The sequence below is a fragment of the Actinia tenebrosa genome, unplaced genomic scaffold (genome assembly GCF_029948245.1).
Source record: "Actinia tenebrosa isolate PJP-AT-01 unplaced genomic scaffold, QUT_ActTen_1.0 PGA_scaffold3__52_contigs__length_22856419, whole genome shotgun sequence".
Lineage (NCBI taxonomy): Eukaryota > Metazoa > Cnidaria > Anthozoa > Actiniaria > Actiniidae > Actinia > Actinia tenebrosa.
In genome coordinates, this window is record NW_028292580.1 from 7,478,331 (window position 1) to 7,495,994 (window position 17,664).

The 17,664-nt window shown below is 35.4% G+C and overlaps 2 protein-coding genes across 2 annotated transcripts; one reads left to right on the top strand and one right to left on the bottom strand.

Annotated features, from left to right (window-relative positions):
- Nucleotides 1–827: 827 nt before the first annotated feature.
- LOC116300695 (uncharacterized) lies at nucleotides 828–10,363 on the bottom strand. The gene is made up of 6 exons (XM_089035575.1): nucleotides 10,167–10,363; nucleotides 7,390–7,437; nucleotides 4,410–4,482; nucleotides 3,840–3,865; nucleotides 3,135–3,161; nucleotides 828–2,738 (listed from the first exon to the last, which is right to left on the bottom strand). The coding sequence occupies exons 1-6, from the start codon at nucleotides 10,251–10,253 to the stop codon at nucleotides 2,562–2,564; spliced, it is 438 nt and encodes a 145-aa protein (XP_088891701.1). The 5' UTR covers nucleotides 10,254–10,363; the 3' UTR covers nucleotides 828–2,561.
- Nucleotides 10,364–10,426: 63 nt separating this feature from the next.
- On the top strand, nucleotides 10,427–16,086 carry LOC116300696 (uncharacterized). Its single transcript, XM_031709612.2, has 5 exons — nucleotides 10,427–10,554; nucleotides 11,826–11,873; nucleotides 12,195–12,270; nucleotides 12,644–12,669; nucleotides 15,169–16,086. Exons 1-5 carry the CDS (start codon nucleotides 10,459–10,461, stop codon nucleotides 15,289–15,291), a joined length of 369 nt encoding a protein of 122 aa, XP_031565472.1. The 5' UTR covers nucleotides 10,427–10,458; the 3' UTR covers nucleotides 15,292–16,086.
- The last annotated feature ends 1,578 nt before the right edge of the window (nucleotides 16,087–17,664 follow it).

Genomic DNA, 17,664 nt, shown 5'->3' on the forward strand with positions numbered 1-17,664 from the left:
AAATTTATATCTATGTACAGCCATTTGCAAAAATCTTGGCCGTTTCAAATATACATAAAGGCATATCAAAAGTATATCAGACACGGCGGGATATCTTTCTTGATTTTTCAGAAAGCCCAAGTGATAGACAACTCGAAAAAAATATGATAAAAGGGATGATATCCCATAATTTTTGATGTGTTTTTGATATATACTTGTATATATATTGGAAGCAGCCATAATTTTTGCAAATGGCTGTATATATTAAGTTGTAACTTTTCATTTACTCTTGAAAATGGCTTGAGAATGCGGAAGCATGTAGAGGCAATTAAAATCATTATTTGCAGTTATAAAAGTTTTAAATATGTGATATATCTAGTTCAGTTAGATTAGAGCCTTTTTACCAAGTTCACATTGTTCCATAATTAGACACATCATCTCATAAAATTAAGAGTTGGGTCGTTTATTATTTAATATTAATTGGCAATATATTGGATACTTAACAGTAGTAAACAGCCTAGATTAAAGCCAGAACAGTTTTATTGTACAATTTACTAACATTACTAAATTGAGTGGTAATAATAAAACCATCTATTATGTGATTGTGTAGAAGTATCCCTGCATTGACTTTGACCTTAATTGCCAAATTATTGATTCTGAAGATCGGGGAATCACTCACAGGTCACAATATTGCAGAGCACTCCTCATCCCGGGGGGGGGGGGGGGGGGGGTACTACCACCCCAACTTGGGTAGGGGTGTGCCGCCAGGACTCAAAACCCTGACCCTATCCCAGCACCCTATCCCAGACTAAAAGACAGAAAATACGGTTTTACAATTGATTGCAATCAATATTTACTAACATTTTTATTGTTTTTTTGTCTGCAGAAAGTGTAGCCTATTCGCCAGACAAAAATGACCAAATCGTTAACCCTATCCCAGACTAAAATGATACTCTATCCCAGACAAAATGTCCAAAAATGATACCCTATCCCAGACCCAAAAGCTGAAAAACCATACCCTATAGGGCGGCACATACCCACATTATAGCAAATATGGGGGAGTACCCCCCCACTGGGCTCCTCAATCTCTCACCAATGCAACCCAGGTTTGAGTCCTGCAGTGCTCTGTGTTGTATGTGAGTAGAGTTGTTTATTTTCATAGTACCATTCATATTTTATTATGAGGAGGGTATGAGAATTTTGAGGGCATAAATAAAGGGCTATTATATTCTGAGTGTCTGAGCGGGGGGCAAATGAATGTAAATTTAGGTACTTTATAAAGGGACTGCCAAAATAGTCCCTTCCACCTTATAAATTATGAACAATGCTTGATTCCATTCAAAGCTGCCTAAAAGTATAATTCTTGTTATGTTGTCTTCCCCAAGCAATCATGTTATTTAATTTTTCTACCATAAATCTTGGTTGTAGAGTGACCAGTGTAAATCTGTGAAACCCTAATTACTAATTACTGCCACCTGGTTAGCTCAGTTGGTAAGAGTGTTGGTCTGTTGTGCGGAAGGTTGTGGTTCAAGCCTCTGCCGGACCAACACTTGGGGTCTTAAAATAACTGAGGAGAAGGTGCTACCTTTGTAATTATATCTGCAAACGGTTAGACCTTCAAGTCTTCTTGGACAAGGACTTAAAACCATAGGCCCTGTCTCCCAACCCTTCCTAACCTACAGTAAATGGGGGACATAAAAGAAACCCTGGCAGTGACCACCCTCAGTGCCTACACTTCATACTAACCATCTCTCATGCTTGTAAGTTGCGTAAAAAGCAATCTGTCATTCAAAACTCCATGTAAAGCGCCTTTGATCATATCCACATAGAAAAGGGCGCTACATAAATCATAATCATCATCATCATCATTACTAAATAGTACAAAATAGTGCTAATTAAACCATAGAAAACAATGGAATTTGCATGAAATTGTGCTATTTAGTATTACTAAAGTTTCACGGATTTACTGTGGTCACTCTATTAAGCCCTCTAGTTTGCTAGAGTACAAACCTAAAAGTGTGCAACACTTTGCACTATTTAGTAGTAAATAGCGCTAATTAAACAATAGAAAACAATAGGATCAGCATAACTTAGCAGTATTTAGTGGTATTTATGTGACACACTTATAGTGTTTGTACTCTAATGTAAAAATCCAGCAGATATCTTTCCAGTCATAAGCTAATTTGATGCATTTGAATCAAATACAATCGCAGACAAAATAAAAGAAAGAAGTAACTTGGTCATCCTAATCCCAAACGCCTTTTTTATTATAAGCCCCCCTCCCTCCCCCAGATATAAGCTCACCAAAAACCCCTTAGAAATGAGTACAAGCCCAGAATCTATACCTAGCATTTAACAGTATTTTAATTAGCACAAGATTAGGTTGGGGCTTTGAAATAATGGCCGGTCTACAGACAATGTCTAGCCAGAATTGGAATTTTTCCAGTCAAATCTTTGCTGGTATATTATTGAACCAGTAATGGTGAGCCAGAAATGATGTATGACTGAGCTAAGACTAATTTGGCCAGTGATCATAGTCGGCAACTGATTGGCCATCCCCTTAAGCCCTGCTAGTTTGATGTTTACAGTTTTGATGTAGTTGGAATTGGAGTTGAGACATTTTTTGGTGTAGGTGTAGGGTTGGTTGTACCACCACCACCAGTTGATGTTGGTCTACGATACACATAGATATCTGACATTATTGCTTGAAATATTATACATAAGCCAACAAAGACAATAAAGGCTATTTTGTTTGCTTCCTGTGAATATAAGAAAATCTAATATAAGAAAAGCATTGTATAAGAAGTTCAAGGATTACAGACAAGATGTGTTTCTATTGCAGTATGAACATTTTTCATTAGAAATAACTAAATAACTAAAAAAATTGGGTATTTTTGGTATCATGACCAATAAAACCCATTTAAAATAAGCAAATAAGCCTTTTCATAGTTTAAGAATCGATTCCACTGCGCATGCGATTTTATCCCGAATTTCTCACCTTCTTTTGTTTAATTAAGAACAAAAGAAGGTTTAGACAAAAGAAGGCGAGAAATTCGGGATAAAATCGCATGCGCAGTGGAGTCGATTCTTAAACTATGAAAAGGCTTATTCAAATAAACATGTATATAGCATGTGAATATAATAACATTACTTACAATTATCCCCTTGTGATACCACCATGCCTGTTGAAGAAATTAGGAATTTCAAAAGTTAATACACAAATTATCAGGTAATCTAAAGAAACCTGAGAGAAGAATAAACAGAGTGAACCTGAATAGGTTGCTATCAATAGACGTCACTTCCGGTAATAGCTGTGTTTTTAATGCCTTGTAGAATCTTGGCGGTTGTTTTGATCTCTTGTTTTCTGGTTTCATGTCGTAGAAACAGTCAAATACAATAGTTTGAGGACTTATTTTGATATGTTTTGACTTAACATCCGCTAGTTGCCCCTCCGTCAACCGCTTGTTTGCCCCCCAGTCAACTCCAAAAAGTCATGTGATTGATAGTAAGCAATAGCTAATGATTGAAAATGGCTTTAGGCTTGCCTGCCTAAAGGCCAGTTTAGATGGTACGATTTTCGCCTACAACTACATCGTATACAACATGCTCACGCCATCCTACAAGGCCTACAACTCCCCATGACAGACGTGAGCATAGGTGAAAATCGTACTGTCTAAACCGGCCTTAAGAGGGGATACATATGTAAGAAGGATATATTAATATTTTCACACCTCCAGCCAATAAAAATTGCCATGTTTGTTATTCTCTAGTGAAATCATATTGTAGCAGACAGCGTGTCAATCAAGATGCATGCAGACGGCATAACAATAAGTATTCAAAGGTCTGTCTATTGTACTTACGATGACAGCACCAATAAAACTACTCACTGCAAAGAAAAAAAGAAAAATTAATAAGAGAATAATAAATCAATATATAGAAGGTTTCAATTTTAGTTTCAATTAATAGTTTCAATTTTGACACCATTGTAAGCTTGTTTCCATTGAAAACATACTTCAACCCTGCTCCCTCATTATGCACAGTACCTCCTGTATAAACAGATGTTCTTAGGGTTGTCACAAATACATTGTTGTATGTCCCTAACTTATATTTACAACCACCACTCCCCACGTGGGCTCTTCCGTGAGGTTCCCTCCACACGCACTACCACTACATTCTATATTTACAACATACAACACTCAACTCACATGTTGCTTTTTATGGAGGGAGGAAATCAGAGATCCCAGAGAAAACCCTTGTGGCAAGGGAGAGAACAACACAACAAACAAGCTCAACTCACATATGATCCAGTCTGAGCCAGGGCTCGAACACGTACCACAGTGGTGAGAGGCGAGTGGTAAACCACTATGCCACCCTAACCATTCCTAGCTCTGCTCCTGTCTTTTATGGTCTACATACAGTCTATAACATACTTAACATATTGACAGCAAGTAAATACATGACAGAGTCATCAGCCCCTTTAACAAGGCAGAATATCAATGCTAGCTGAAAAATAAATCAGAAACAAAACATTACTTTTCTGAGTATAGCAGTAATAAATTATGCGTCCGGTGTGTATATGATGAAGTAGAGAGAATGAGAGAAAAATATCAAATGCCCTTGGCAGGATTCAAACCCACGCCTTCGGCATTCTTGTCTGATTTGTTAACCACTACACTACAAGGACCAACCAATGCTGGTAAGCAGCCAGAATATGTAATGTAGGGTATTCATGAGGATCCCAGAGTGATATCACTTTTCTGAGTTTACTTCCTAGAATTTCCCAATATGCAGTAGTGACAAAATACCTCCAAGAAAAAGTCACTTGTTGTGTAAAAAGAATTGATGGCAAATAATCACTAAAAATGAGGACTAGGGCCAAACATTACTGGTACAAGTTATTTTTGAGTCCAAATATAAAATTCAAGGAAAATTGTCAATTGGAAACGGAGTGATTTTTGTTTTTGCAAAATTACATCTTTTCCCTGATAAAATGTAAAGCATTTTTCTTTAGAATTTTGGGCATTTCTTCAGGTATTTAATATAATTATACAGCTTCTCATTAATCCCATATAGGTAACTGTCCAATTATTTTCTTAATTGGACGGGTCTTGTTGATATGGGATTAATTAGGCAGCTATATAATTAATAGGTAATGGGAAAATAATTAGAAATGATTAGACTCGAAAAATTACTCTGACTGCCAAATTGGACTCGGCCTACGGCCTCATTCAAATTTGGAAGTCCTCAGAATTTCCTATTACATAATAATTTGAAAAGCTTTACTGTTTCCTAGTAGTGAATGTAGATGAATTAATTAAGGCATGTTGTTTTACAGGTGGTTTTGGGCTTCAAAAGATTCAAAAAAGAAGAGTGCTCCATTAAATTTGGACTTCTATTCTTTCATAGTCAGAGAGTGCATGCAAAATGCAAAGCTAAAAATACACCTGCAAAAGTTTTGTAAAGACCAGTAACACCTTACAGTGCAACTACTCCAACCAAAGCCACCTCGACAAATTTTCTACGAATTAGCCAATCAAAAGTAGGAATCTGAACAATAGAATTGCTACAAATCGGACAAATATCCATGGGTTTACATGGCTTAGAAGACTGCCGGCACCTTTGTTGTCGAATATAAACGTGCTGTCGCATAGCAACATAGTGATAAGATCTAACACTGTCAGCCTGATAATCAGTCTTTGTCTGGAAGAAACAAACTGTAATCGTAAAGACTGTGTTTTATACGGTCTCTAATTTGCTTTCCTGTCATATTTGAAGTCCTACATTACTATTTTTCTATATCTTTGGTGACACAAATCACTAATTTGCAAAGGAATGGAAGAATATTTAAATTCAAAATTTGCCGCTAATCTATTGTCTAAACATAGTATAGTAGTAATAAATTATGCGTTTGGTGTGTATATAATGAAATAGAGAGAATAAGAGAAAAATATCAAATGCCCTTGGCAGGATTCGAACCCACGTCTTCGGTATTCTAGTCCGATGTGTTAACCACTACACTACAAGGACCAACCACGCTGGTAACGCAGCCGGAATATGAAATGTAGGGTACTCATGAGGATCCCAGAGCGATATTTTTTCTATAGATTAGTTGAACACCGTAGATATGTACGCAAAGAATAGACATAGTATAGTAGTAATAAATTATGCGTTCGGTGTGTATATAATGAAATAGAGAGAATAAGAGAAAAATATCAAATGCCCTTGGCAGGATTCGAACCCACGTCTTCGGTATTCTTGTCTGATTTGTTAACCACTACACTACAAGGACCAACCACGCTGGTAACGCAGCCGGAATATGAAATGTAGCGTATTCGTGAGGATCACAGAGCGATATTACTTTTCTGAGTTTACTTCCCCCTGGAATTTCCAAATATGCATTGCAATGCAGACTATCTAAAAATCAATCCTAAAGATTGTGTTTTATACACTCTCTAATTTGCTTTCCTGTCGTATTTGAAGTTGTACATTACTATTTTCCTATATCTTTGGTGACACAAATCACTAATTTGCGAAGAAAATATATTACAAGCTCTTCTTCATCATTTAGTTTTATCAACCGGAACAACAGAAGAATATTTAAATTCAAAATTTGCTGCTAATCTATTGACTAAACACTCAAACACTATTGGATAATTTGTGGAAAATTTGTCGAGGTGGCTTTGGTTGGAGTAGTCGCACTGTAAATATATGACAGCAATGAGTCAAAAAAAATTCTAAAATAATTCCTGTTAAATCATACGTATGTATAAAATTAAATGAAGCTGAATAGAAAATGCCTGGGTTAGTTGTTATTTTAAACGAATTACAATTTATATTTAGTGCATTACCTTGGAATCTAGAGTAGGAGTCAAAAAAATGACGTCACAAATTGGGCTTAGTTTTCTCACATATCTTAAGAAATAAGCTTTTGAAACAAATTTCATTATGATATATTTATTATTACTAACAAACTATACATTATTTTTAAAGTGCTACTCTGATGAAAATCGCTCAAACTTGGATTCAGCTGAAACTTCCTAAGAATACTCTTTAAAGGTCCAATAATCACTGTATGAAGTGTTTTCTCAATATTCAGGACGAAAGTATAATATTTTACGATTTTTGGAGTCTGTGATGTCATAGACTTAACATCGAACTTCGCTCCATACATTTCATTGTAGTTTATGATCAAAATATCAGTAGTAAAGCTGAGAAAGAAATACCCAAACACCCCAAAATATAAATTATAGTCACAAATAATGTGAAATAAGCACATTAGCCACCCTTTGTGCTTCATAGGAATAAAATAAATTAAGGATTTATATACAAAGAAATGTATGGAGCGAAGTTCGATGTTGAGTCTATGATGCATAATACACTTTATATCATAGCACATAATTACCAACTTACCAAGACCAAAAAAGCTGTAATTCCTCCATAAATCCTTAATGCCAATGTCTATCATGTAATAAAATAAAATGATGTTACTATATACAAGCTAGATTCAGTAAGCATGAAGGCTTTGTATAAACCCATGCAGTAAAATGATCCAAAACAATATGCAATATCTAGCCTGTCTGTTCTCCTTGATCACCATCACCATCGCCATCGCCATCGCCATCGCCATCGCCATCGCCATCGCCATCGCCATCGCCATCGCCATCGCCATCGCCATCGCCATCGCCATCGCCATCGCCATCGCCATCACCATCACCCCTCCACTTCCCCTTCTCCCCCCCTCCCCCCCACCACCACCACCACCACAACCACAAAGTTAAGCACAAAATACTTTGTATCCATGTGAATATAAGGCTTGTCAGTCCAGAACATTAGTTATTTAAATTTGTTGCAATATTTTGATTTGGCATATGTCTATAATGCATTTGATATAAACAGGGTTTGTGCTGAGGTAACAACTTAAAATTCAAGCAAGGAGTATACAAGGACCCAAAAATGAATATTCAAGGAGTATGTTCAGCTAACTATGTCAAGGTTTTGCACGGTGGTTACACATAGCCAACTTTAAGATTTTCCGATCTTTCTGACTAGATCTATTTCAGAACCATGCAAGTAATGATCAAAGCAAAAATTCAAGGAGTTTTCAAGAGGTTTTGCTAAAATCGTAAAATTCAAGAGCTTTTCAAGTGCCCTTGAAAACGTGAATTAAATTCAAGGAGTTTTCAAGGAGTTAAGGAGTAGCATGAACCCTGTCTAAATTACAGTCACAGCTTTGCTAATTAATTTGCTAATTTCCATGTACCATTTAGTAATAATGCGGCATGAATGAAACAACAAGCATGAAGGTATGTAAGAGAATGGAAACTAATAAAAATTTCAATAAAACTAAATAAAATTTAAAAACTAAATAAAAAAGAAATTTCAACAAATAGTTTCTTACATTGACTAAGACGTTAACACAGTACCGTAAAACTGAACAAAACTTTTTTTGAAGAGATAACTAGCTAAAAACTAGTGTGAGCTGCGTCTGTGTTTCTAATGAAACAGTAATGATAAAAAGGTAAATCATACACCGTGAAAAGATGAAAAAACTGACGTTTTGGACGCTAGTCCTTCGTCAGAGTAAAAAAAAAGCAAAAACTTTTTTGGGGGAAATCTGAATAACCACTACAGGATTTCTTATATGTTCGATATTTAAAATATATTGCACACATATGTAGACGGCCGAACTCCAATCTTACGAAAAAATTACTTTTCATCAAACCAACCAAAAAATTTGTCAGAGATCCATGGATAAAGATCGAAAAACTATTAAACATTGATAAAGATTAGGCCAGAAGATTAACAAAAGACAGAAAAGCCTTCAAAGGACCTTCTTCTTAAGAACTTTAATCTAGAATAGAATAGAGTCCCCGTTGTTCAGCTAATTCAGTGCTGTTAATAATGAAACAGAACTGATACTAATATATCATTTATGAAGTGTGTTTTCGTTTTTGTGTCGTTTTTTGTCTTTGACATATCATTATATTTATTCTCAATATGTGTCTTATATTCTCATTATAAAAGTTATCAATCAGAATATAATATATATATGAAAATTTTGTAAGGACAACTAACAATATCATTGTTTAGATGTTACAGTTGTAACCGTTCATGGGATTTTTTTGCTTGAAAAGTGCTTTTAGCCGTCTCATTACTGTGATTTTGATAAACATGCGAACTCTGTGTCTCAGAGTTGCATGCTGAAATTTTTTTTTTGCTGTTGCCAGTCAAAAATATGAAAGGTACCGACTAATTAAATAAATAAATGAAATAAATAAATGGGATTTAGCAGTGGCATTTCTACAGAGTAGCTATTCATCCACTGTAATTCCAATGGGAATTTAGGAGTTGATTTTTGTGGAGGGAGGAAAGCCGGGGAACCCGAAAAACCCTCGAAGCACAGGAGAGAACCAACAAACAACTCTACTCACATACGACGCCAAGCTCAGCAGGGTCGCATTAATAGGAGGCGAGCGCTCTCACCGCTACGCCACATGTGCTTCCCTAATTAGGTTTGATTAACAGCAGTGAAAAACCAAATTTCAGCGCGCAACTTGGAGTCGACACAGAGTTCGCATGTTTATGAATATAGCAGTCAACCACTTGTTTGCCCCCCAGTCAACTCCAAAAAGTCACGTAATTGATAGTAAGCAATATCATTTTAAACTTATGAATAGTTTCAAAAACTTCATCCGTAATCTTACGTCAAAAGGCGAGAATTTGTGTACTTCTTAATACCTCTAAACTATGTATGAACATTTTTTTGGAGGGGGGGGGGTTGTTATCAATTTTTCTGGGGGGTCATAAGCAGTGAAGGGTGGGCTTACAAAATAACATTAATGAGGGGGTTGTGAATTTGTTCGCGTTTTTTCCGTTTTTTCTGTTTTTTCCTCCAGCCCACCCCGAGGTATAATTAATATAAACCTAGCAGATAGAAAACTAACCATATTCAATGTCTCTGTCCTTCGTTGAGGACATTTCATTTATACCTACATGATACATGCTGAGTATTGCTAATTATTCATAAGTTGTTTATGGTAGACCAAACTGGGATAGCTAAGGTCTAGACTATTAAAACGATCATCAAAGAAACGTGTAACCCCTTTGTTCATGCATGTGTGATTGTCGCATGAACAAAGACAATCATTTACAAATGAACAACTGTCTGATTTTCGTTTTCTACTTACAACTTCAGGGCTAACTTCATAGTATAATGGTGCAGAGCTAGGACTTGTCTCGCTTCCACCAGTACCAGAAAATGGACCGTCTGCCATAACTATTCAATATTATATTTATTACAGTATTTTAAAATCTTGGTAAAATAAAATTCTACTCTTCCACCATCATGTGATGGAAGTATGATTTGGTTGAGGAATCGATAACAAGGCGACACCCAACGAAGTCGTACGACATCCTTACGAGAACTATTGGCAGGGGCCGATAGGTACGTCGGGGAACACTCGGGTCAATAATCGTAAGATGGCTGACCTAGGGAAAGAGGATGCGAGTCTCTTGTCTGATCAAAAGCCCAGCGAACAAGCACTTTTTCATGATAAGGGGAAAAGTCCTAAAGAGGTAAGTAGCTCTTTATAACAACGGTACGCCTAAATTTAAAAAAAATACATTTTGGCATTTTATTATGACAAAACATTTTGAGACAAATTTTGGGCCTTCGTCTAAGTTGTAACTTTGAAAAGATATCGTTGTTAGACTTCATCTAACTCAAGCTTGATTTCAAATTCAGTTTTCAGTAATTTCATATTTCATTTTTTGTATAAATGTCCCATTATACGCAGACTTGATATTCAAATTTGCCATACCTCGACCTTCTCACATGACACATGATCACATCAACTTGTTTGCAGAGAATGGTGTCAAAGTTAAAGGGTAGTTCCCATCCACTTCAAGCTGACTTGATAATCATCACTGCTTATATTTGGGAATATAATCACAAATCATGCAGATAATTGCTACTATCATGCATTACACAGAAACCCTTTGCTACCCTGGCAGAGACATCGGCATGCATCCATTGGGGGGGTGGGTGGGGTGGGTTGGGGGAGCTGGAGTAGCCCTCCTTAGACAGACAAAATATTAAACTTTTTCTATTATTTGTTTTTCCCCCATCTCATCTAAAAGGGCTAGGGTTTAGTTACTTCTATTTCCCAGGGGTATAAGCCCCTTGAACATAAATCCTAAGTCATAAGTCCCTGGAGGGGGGTACTCCCCTATATTTGCTATATGGGTATGTGCCGCCCCATAGGGTATGGTCTTTCGGCTTTTGGGTCTGGGGTAGGGTATCATTTTTTAACATTGTCTGGGATAGGGTTACGATTTGGTCGTTTTTGTTTGCTGGTGAATAGGCTACGCTTTCTGCCGGCACAAAAAAAGTAAAAATGCTAGTAAATATTGATTGCAATTGATTGTGAAATTAGGGTATTTCCGTCTTTTAGTCTGGGATAAGGTGTACAATTCTTAGTTTTAGTCTGGGGTAAGGTATGTGAAATCAAAATTTTAGGTCTGGGATGGGGTCAGGGTTTTGAGGTCCTGGCGGCACACCCCTACCCAAGTTGGGGAGGTAGTACCCCCCCCCCCCCCCCGGGTCATAAGTCCATGAACCCTAATTATCCAAACCATTTTTTAAAGGCATTGGGGGAGGGGGGGGGGGGTTGATGGTATTTAGGGGGCAGGTAAAAAATATGGCATTTAAGGGGGGCCACCCCTAAAATAATTAGATCAATAGAAAATTTATTTAAAAATTTATCATATTTCAATAGCAAGCCACTTTCAGTTTGAAAAGGTGCCATAAATTCTTTAATAATTCATGATTTTCTCTTTTTTCTTAGAAATTGTATTTGTACCTATTCATAGCATTGGTGGTGATAATGGTTGGGGTAGGTGCCAGAATGCATGTTATTGCTCAATACAGTCAACTCTCGTTACAGCGGACACCCTTGGGACCGTCACTTGGTGTCAGTAATAGTGAGCGTCTGCAATAGCAGGAATTATTTACAGTCATTTCTTTGTCAGTATATTTGTCAGGGATTTTTCTCCTGTCCGTAATAGCAAGGTGTCCGTAATATCAGGGTGTTCACAAGGCGAGAGTTGACTGTGTCTGTATGATTTTGTCTTGATCACTTAAAGGTTCCTCATTCTTTTGAGTAAAATTTTAGTCATATATACATCCACACTCAATTGAAGTATGTATTTTATAGGTCACTATTATCATATCAATGATAAGAGGAAGCACAACAGACTCTACTTACTTGTTGCTTGGGATAAGTATTTTATGTAAGTAATACCTATTTTTCCTCCTTCATTTTTCCTCTCAAACTTTTGCTGATTTTTTAAATATTAGATTTTTTAAATATTAGATAGTAATTTTCACTATATTTTTATTATATTTCATCAGTAAATTTCATTTTCATTATTGCTGTTGTTATCATCATTATTATTATTATTTGCAATAATTACAATTTATTAGTATTTTCCTAATTTTACGCAGTACATTATTATTATATTATAGTAGTACAAATATATAGTCTATATATATTCTCATATATTTTATATTATCGTAAAAATTTCACAGCTCACTGCTTTTTTTGATATTTAAATTATTTATGTTTCCTCTTTAAAATACTTGTCTTGATTTTTATCTTTTCAGCAATAGGGTTTGTGCAAGGAGTGTTGGTGAGTAATCATATTAATCCATTTGATTGATAATGGTTTGGCAGAAATACTTATAGTGGTATCTAGTAACAAGACCGATGATTGTAGCATGCATGCAAGAGGATACAGGGATCATGGAAATTTATAGCATCCTTCAACATTTTAACACCAATAACTTAAATAAGTTGAACAGCAAATTTTCTCTGGGAAGCACGGGTGGCATAGTGGTCAGAGCGCTCGCCTCTCATCAATGTGACCTGAGTTCTAGTCCCGCTGGGGCTTGGTGTTGTATGTGAGTAGAGATTGTTTGTTGGTTCTCTCCTGTGCTTCAAGGGTTTTCTGGGTTCTCCGGTTTTCTTCCCTTCTGCAAAAATCAGCTCCTAAATTCCAATTCAATCACGGAATGAGGGCCACAGGTTTGTTAGCCACTGGCTATTAAGTGCTACCCTCGTGAAAAAAAGGAAGTTTTTTTCCTCCAGGAACAGGGTGAAATTGCTAATTTTAGTGGTACCCAGCTGATCTGAAATTAGTGATGTAGATGATGACGTCACTGCAAAACTGACGTGTCATGAAGCCTGTGAAAATTGACCATTGAAAAAAATCGGTCCACCATTGCAATAAAAATATCAAACTCATTAATTATTGTGTTACTGTCATCAACCTCTTATTGCAAACATTATTTTGTGCTGGGGACAACTAGAAAACGTCACTGTTAATTTGTCCTCCAGGCTCAAATATCTCAACTAATCTCTATTCTCAGTCTGTATTGTCATATGCACAAATAATATGAATAGAAATTAGTGTAATTTTTCCTAGTTATCACTTTATCATAGATATTTATAATATATTTATGTTATATTTAAATTTCTCTATATTGTCACCAAATGTAATTAATATTTAAGAGCAATGAACTTCTGTTCTGTTCTGTTGCATTTGGTGGCCTGGAAATCAATGATGCCCTGAGGAAAGTGACACATCGGTTTTGAAACTTTCACGATTCTGATTGGCTAACATTTTTCCTTGTATCAGCTGGAGGTGAATGATAAATTCCCCAGCCTGTCCTTGGAGTCTGGGGGTAGGGTTTAAATTGACTAGTGCATAACACAGGGGCGGATCCAGGAATTTGTTAAGAGAGGGGTGCAGCGCACAAAGTTAACCCAGGGAGGCCTAGGGGTGCACCCCTTAGAATCAAAGGGAAAAAACATTATTTCGCATTGGTTATCTTCGAAGTAGGGGCACAGAGTTGAACCAGGGAGGGGTGCGCACCCCCTGCACCCCTCCCCTGGATCCGCCACTGTAACAAACTGCCCATATCACAATCGAAGCCAGAGAATCTAAACTAAAGATTACTTTTATCCATTTAAACACAAAAGACAGCACTGGCATGATAAACATAAACTAGGTTTATTCATTTTCATAATCAGTGCTCATCACTAGTGCTAGTGAAAATTAGGGCTCACTTGTCCATAGGTTAGTGGGGGTTTTGGATTACTAATATAATACCTGGGCTAGTAGATTACTCTGGTAGTCTCTACTGGTTTTAACTCCTGGGAGGTACTGCCTTTTTTCTAGTGGTAACAGTGACCAGCGCCCAGGGGGGGGGGACTCCAGGAAAAAAGTACTGGGGATGCTCCTAGAAATTTTTCAAAGAGACTCCTAAAGAATAAGATTTTTAACCCCTAAGAGATACCACAACAAATAATATTAAATTTTTTATAAATAGTGCCTAGGATAAGCCATATTGATGCACGCTTCTCTCCTTTTCCGACACCCTAAAAGATACCAGAAAATGCTGATTTTCAAAAATTTGCATTTAACACCCTAAAAGATACCAAATTGTGAATTTTTACCCCTAAGAGATATGACGAGCATCCCCAGTACTTTTTTTCCGGAGTCCCCCCCCCCCCCCTTCCCCCGGAGACCTGCAGTTTAGAGTCAAAAATATTTAACGACTCAATACCTTTTAGGGTCAATTTATGGTTATTTATTTCCTTTATCAAACAAACATGAAAGAACGGATGAAAGATGTTGTCTGACAGTCACTGAACAAACATTTTAGGGGTTGAAATCAACATGGTTCAAACAGCTCTTTTAATTCATGTGTAGCTTTTAGTAATATATACAATATGAGTGGCCGTGTTGTATCAGATATACATGTACAACCACGAGCCGAAGGCAAGTGATTGTATATCTCATACAACACGGACACGAATATTGTATATTACTTATGAAACGTCTAGGTGTGTACATTCATGTTCTACTATAATTTTAAAGATAAAATTGAATTTGGCTAAGAAAATTGGAGTTAAAGTTCATGCAAATCAGGACAATTTTGTATCAGATATACAACCTCCTCCACGGACGATGATTTCTATTGTGTTTTCCTCATTAATTATTCATGAGTTTTATAAGGGGTCTTAATAACCCCTGACTTAATATCCCATTCATTGCTTATTGCCTAAAAAAATAGTGTCAAGTACTGGTTATTTGCTCAATTATAAATGCTGCTTTTATCAACAGATCCATTGGACAAGAACTGGTGAACTCCCAGCAGAAAAACTATGGTTTCTGTATTTAGTTGGTACTTGCCTGATTCTTGAGTCAATATTTACTGATGTCCTACTCTTTCATGTACCCAGTTAACCAATTCATTTCATGCTGTTGGGTAAATATTGATGATAATAGTAAGGGTTCATAATAGTTGAAGTATAAACCAACATTCTAATTTAATTGATAAACTATTCATCCGGAATGACCTGCCGACCCATATAGTACCATTTAGGACCTGTAAGATTCACTATCTGCCAGCATAAAAAAATATCAAAAATACATGAAATACGAAAAAAGACATTTACACATTTAGGCATTTACATATTTACACACTTACACATTTAAACTAAAAGAAATATCACGTGTTTCCTCAAACGTTTTGTCATAAAACAAACGCTGAAATGCAATTCTCCATCTTAAATCCTCACTAAATGGTCGAGGCATTCTGGATTTTCGATTCACGAGTTAAATTTTACATTTAAAGTTCAGGCTCACTTTAGTCTAAATGTGTAAATGTGTAAAATGTGTAAATGTGTAAAATGTGTAAATGTCTAAATGTCTAAATGTGTAAGTGTCTTTTTTTGGTGGACAACGTTAATGACATTGACTGTACATTATAGTTGGGTTTGATAAATTATATAAGAATCACATTTTAACAAAAAACAAACAAAAAATATATATAATCATAGAATAGACATTTATCACATGACAGCCATGTTTATTCACTCATGAAGCACATTTATGTGAGGTTATATGTGAGTCTTTTGAAGCCACATGAAGGGAATATATTTTTTATTTACTAGTTTGATCAAAGGTTCAACTGTAATGCTAGTTCTCTGGTCATAATCAAAATATGCATCAATAAAGAATGGAAAGATGTTTTTCAAACATTGTGTTTTTTTCTTCAACTTCTTTTAATATGCATCCTTCTTTCCTTGGTCCATTTTCCATACATAGTGAGCCAATGATTTAGAAAACAAATAATAACAACAATAACAACAATTGAAATAAAAACAATAACAACAATAACAGCAACAACAACAATGAGCCAATGATTTAGAAAACAAATAATAACAACAATAACAACAACAATGAGCCAATGATTTAGAAAACAAATAATAACAATAACAATTGAAATAAAAACAATGACAACAACAACAATGAGCCAAAGATTTAGAAAACAAATAATAACAATAACAACGACAGCAATAACAACAATTGAAATAAAAACAACAACAATAATAATAATAATGGAAACTCTATCATTGCTTTTTTTCTTAATTTTATGATTGTAAACTTCACTGCTTTCAGGTAGCTTTCAGGAACTTTATTATTATTATCAGTATTCATTTAGATATTTATCTTTTTTATATTATTATTCGTTTTTTTTAGCTATAGATTTTTATATTTATTTTTGTTGTGTCCTCAATTAGAGTACAAACACTATAAGTGTGCAACATAAATACCACTATATACTGCTGAATTATGCTAATCCTATTTTCTATTGTTTTATTAGCACTATTTACTACTAAATAGTGCAAAGTGTTGCACACTCTTAGTGTTTGTACTCTAGCTTTACAGCTAAATATTTTTGACAAGGTAATAAAATTTATTATTATTATTATTAGCTTTTAATCGTTTACTTGCAATTGATTCAACTTTAAATTCACAAAAAGATATGCAGCTTTTTTTTAAAGGTTGAATGCTGAATACTGCATACTGAATAGTGCATTCCAAGACCAAAGGGCAATGTGGGTCTCGTTAATTTGAAATAAGAAATAAATATACAGCAGTTAACTAGTACTCTCAACATGCAGTTAGTATATTGTTTCAGATGGAGTACATTAAAAATAGAATAAGTAATTTTATCATATAATTATCCATAAAATACATATATTTCTCCTTTTCGAAAAACTGATATTTTCACATGTGAAAATAACATGTCATTTTCACATGTGAAAATATTGTTACCATGTGTATTTAAGCTATTAGTTTATAAATAAAAACTTTTTATAATAATAAAAAGCTTATGAAGTTGATTTTATGGATAATTATATAATAAACAGAATATTACATGGGCGCTTGGAGATACGAAATTTATCTTCTCATGTTGAAAATCTCTAACTCGTTCGCTGCGCTCACTCGTGAGAGATCTTTTCAACACTCAAAGATAAATTTTGTATCTCCGTGCGCCCATGTAATATCCTCTATATTATTAATCCTACTTTACTAGACAATGTCACTATGACCCACAATGCACTTCGTTCTTGTAATGCACTATTCACTATTCAGTATTCAACCTTTTTTGAAATAACTATAAATTACTAATTATCAACTACTAGAAAACTCTTACTCAACGACTAGAAGAAGGGGAAAAAACGCTGGATAAATCCATACTTTGTTTCTGCACCAAAAAATAAAATAAGTCCGTCCTAATATTCTTGATAATAAATTTCTGATGTTTAT

Coding starts and splice junctions, on each gene's coding strand:
- LOC116300695 (XM_089035575.1), bottom strand. CDS start 10,253: ATGGCAGACGGTCCATTTTCTGGTACTGGTGGAAGCGAGACAAGTCCT. Junction 3,866..4,409: donor ACTTGCTGTCAATATGTTAA/GTATGTTATAGA, acceptor TTTTCTTTGCAG/TGAGTAGTTTTATTGGTGCT. Junction 3,162..3,839: donor GTTTTATTGGTGCTGTCATC/GTAAGTACAATA, acceptor TTTCTTCAACAG/GCATGGTGGTATCACAAGGG.
- LOC116300696 (XM_031709612.2), top strand. CDS start 10,459: ATGGCTGACCTAGGGAAAGAGGATGCGAGTCTCTTGTCTGATCAAAAG. Junction 11,874..12,194: donor TGGTGGTGATAATGGTTGGG/GTAGGTGCCAGA, acceptor TGTATTTTATAG/GTCACTATTATCATATCAAT. Junction 12,271..12,643: donor GCTTGGGATAAGTATTTTAT/GTAAGTAATACC, acceptor TTATCTTTTCAG/CAATAGGGTTTGTGCAAGGA.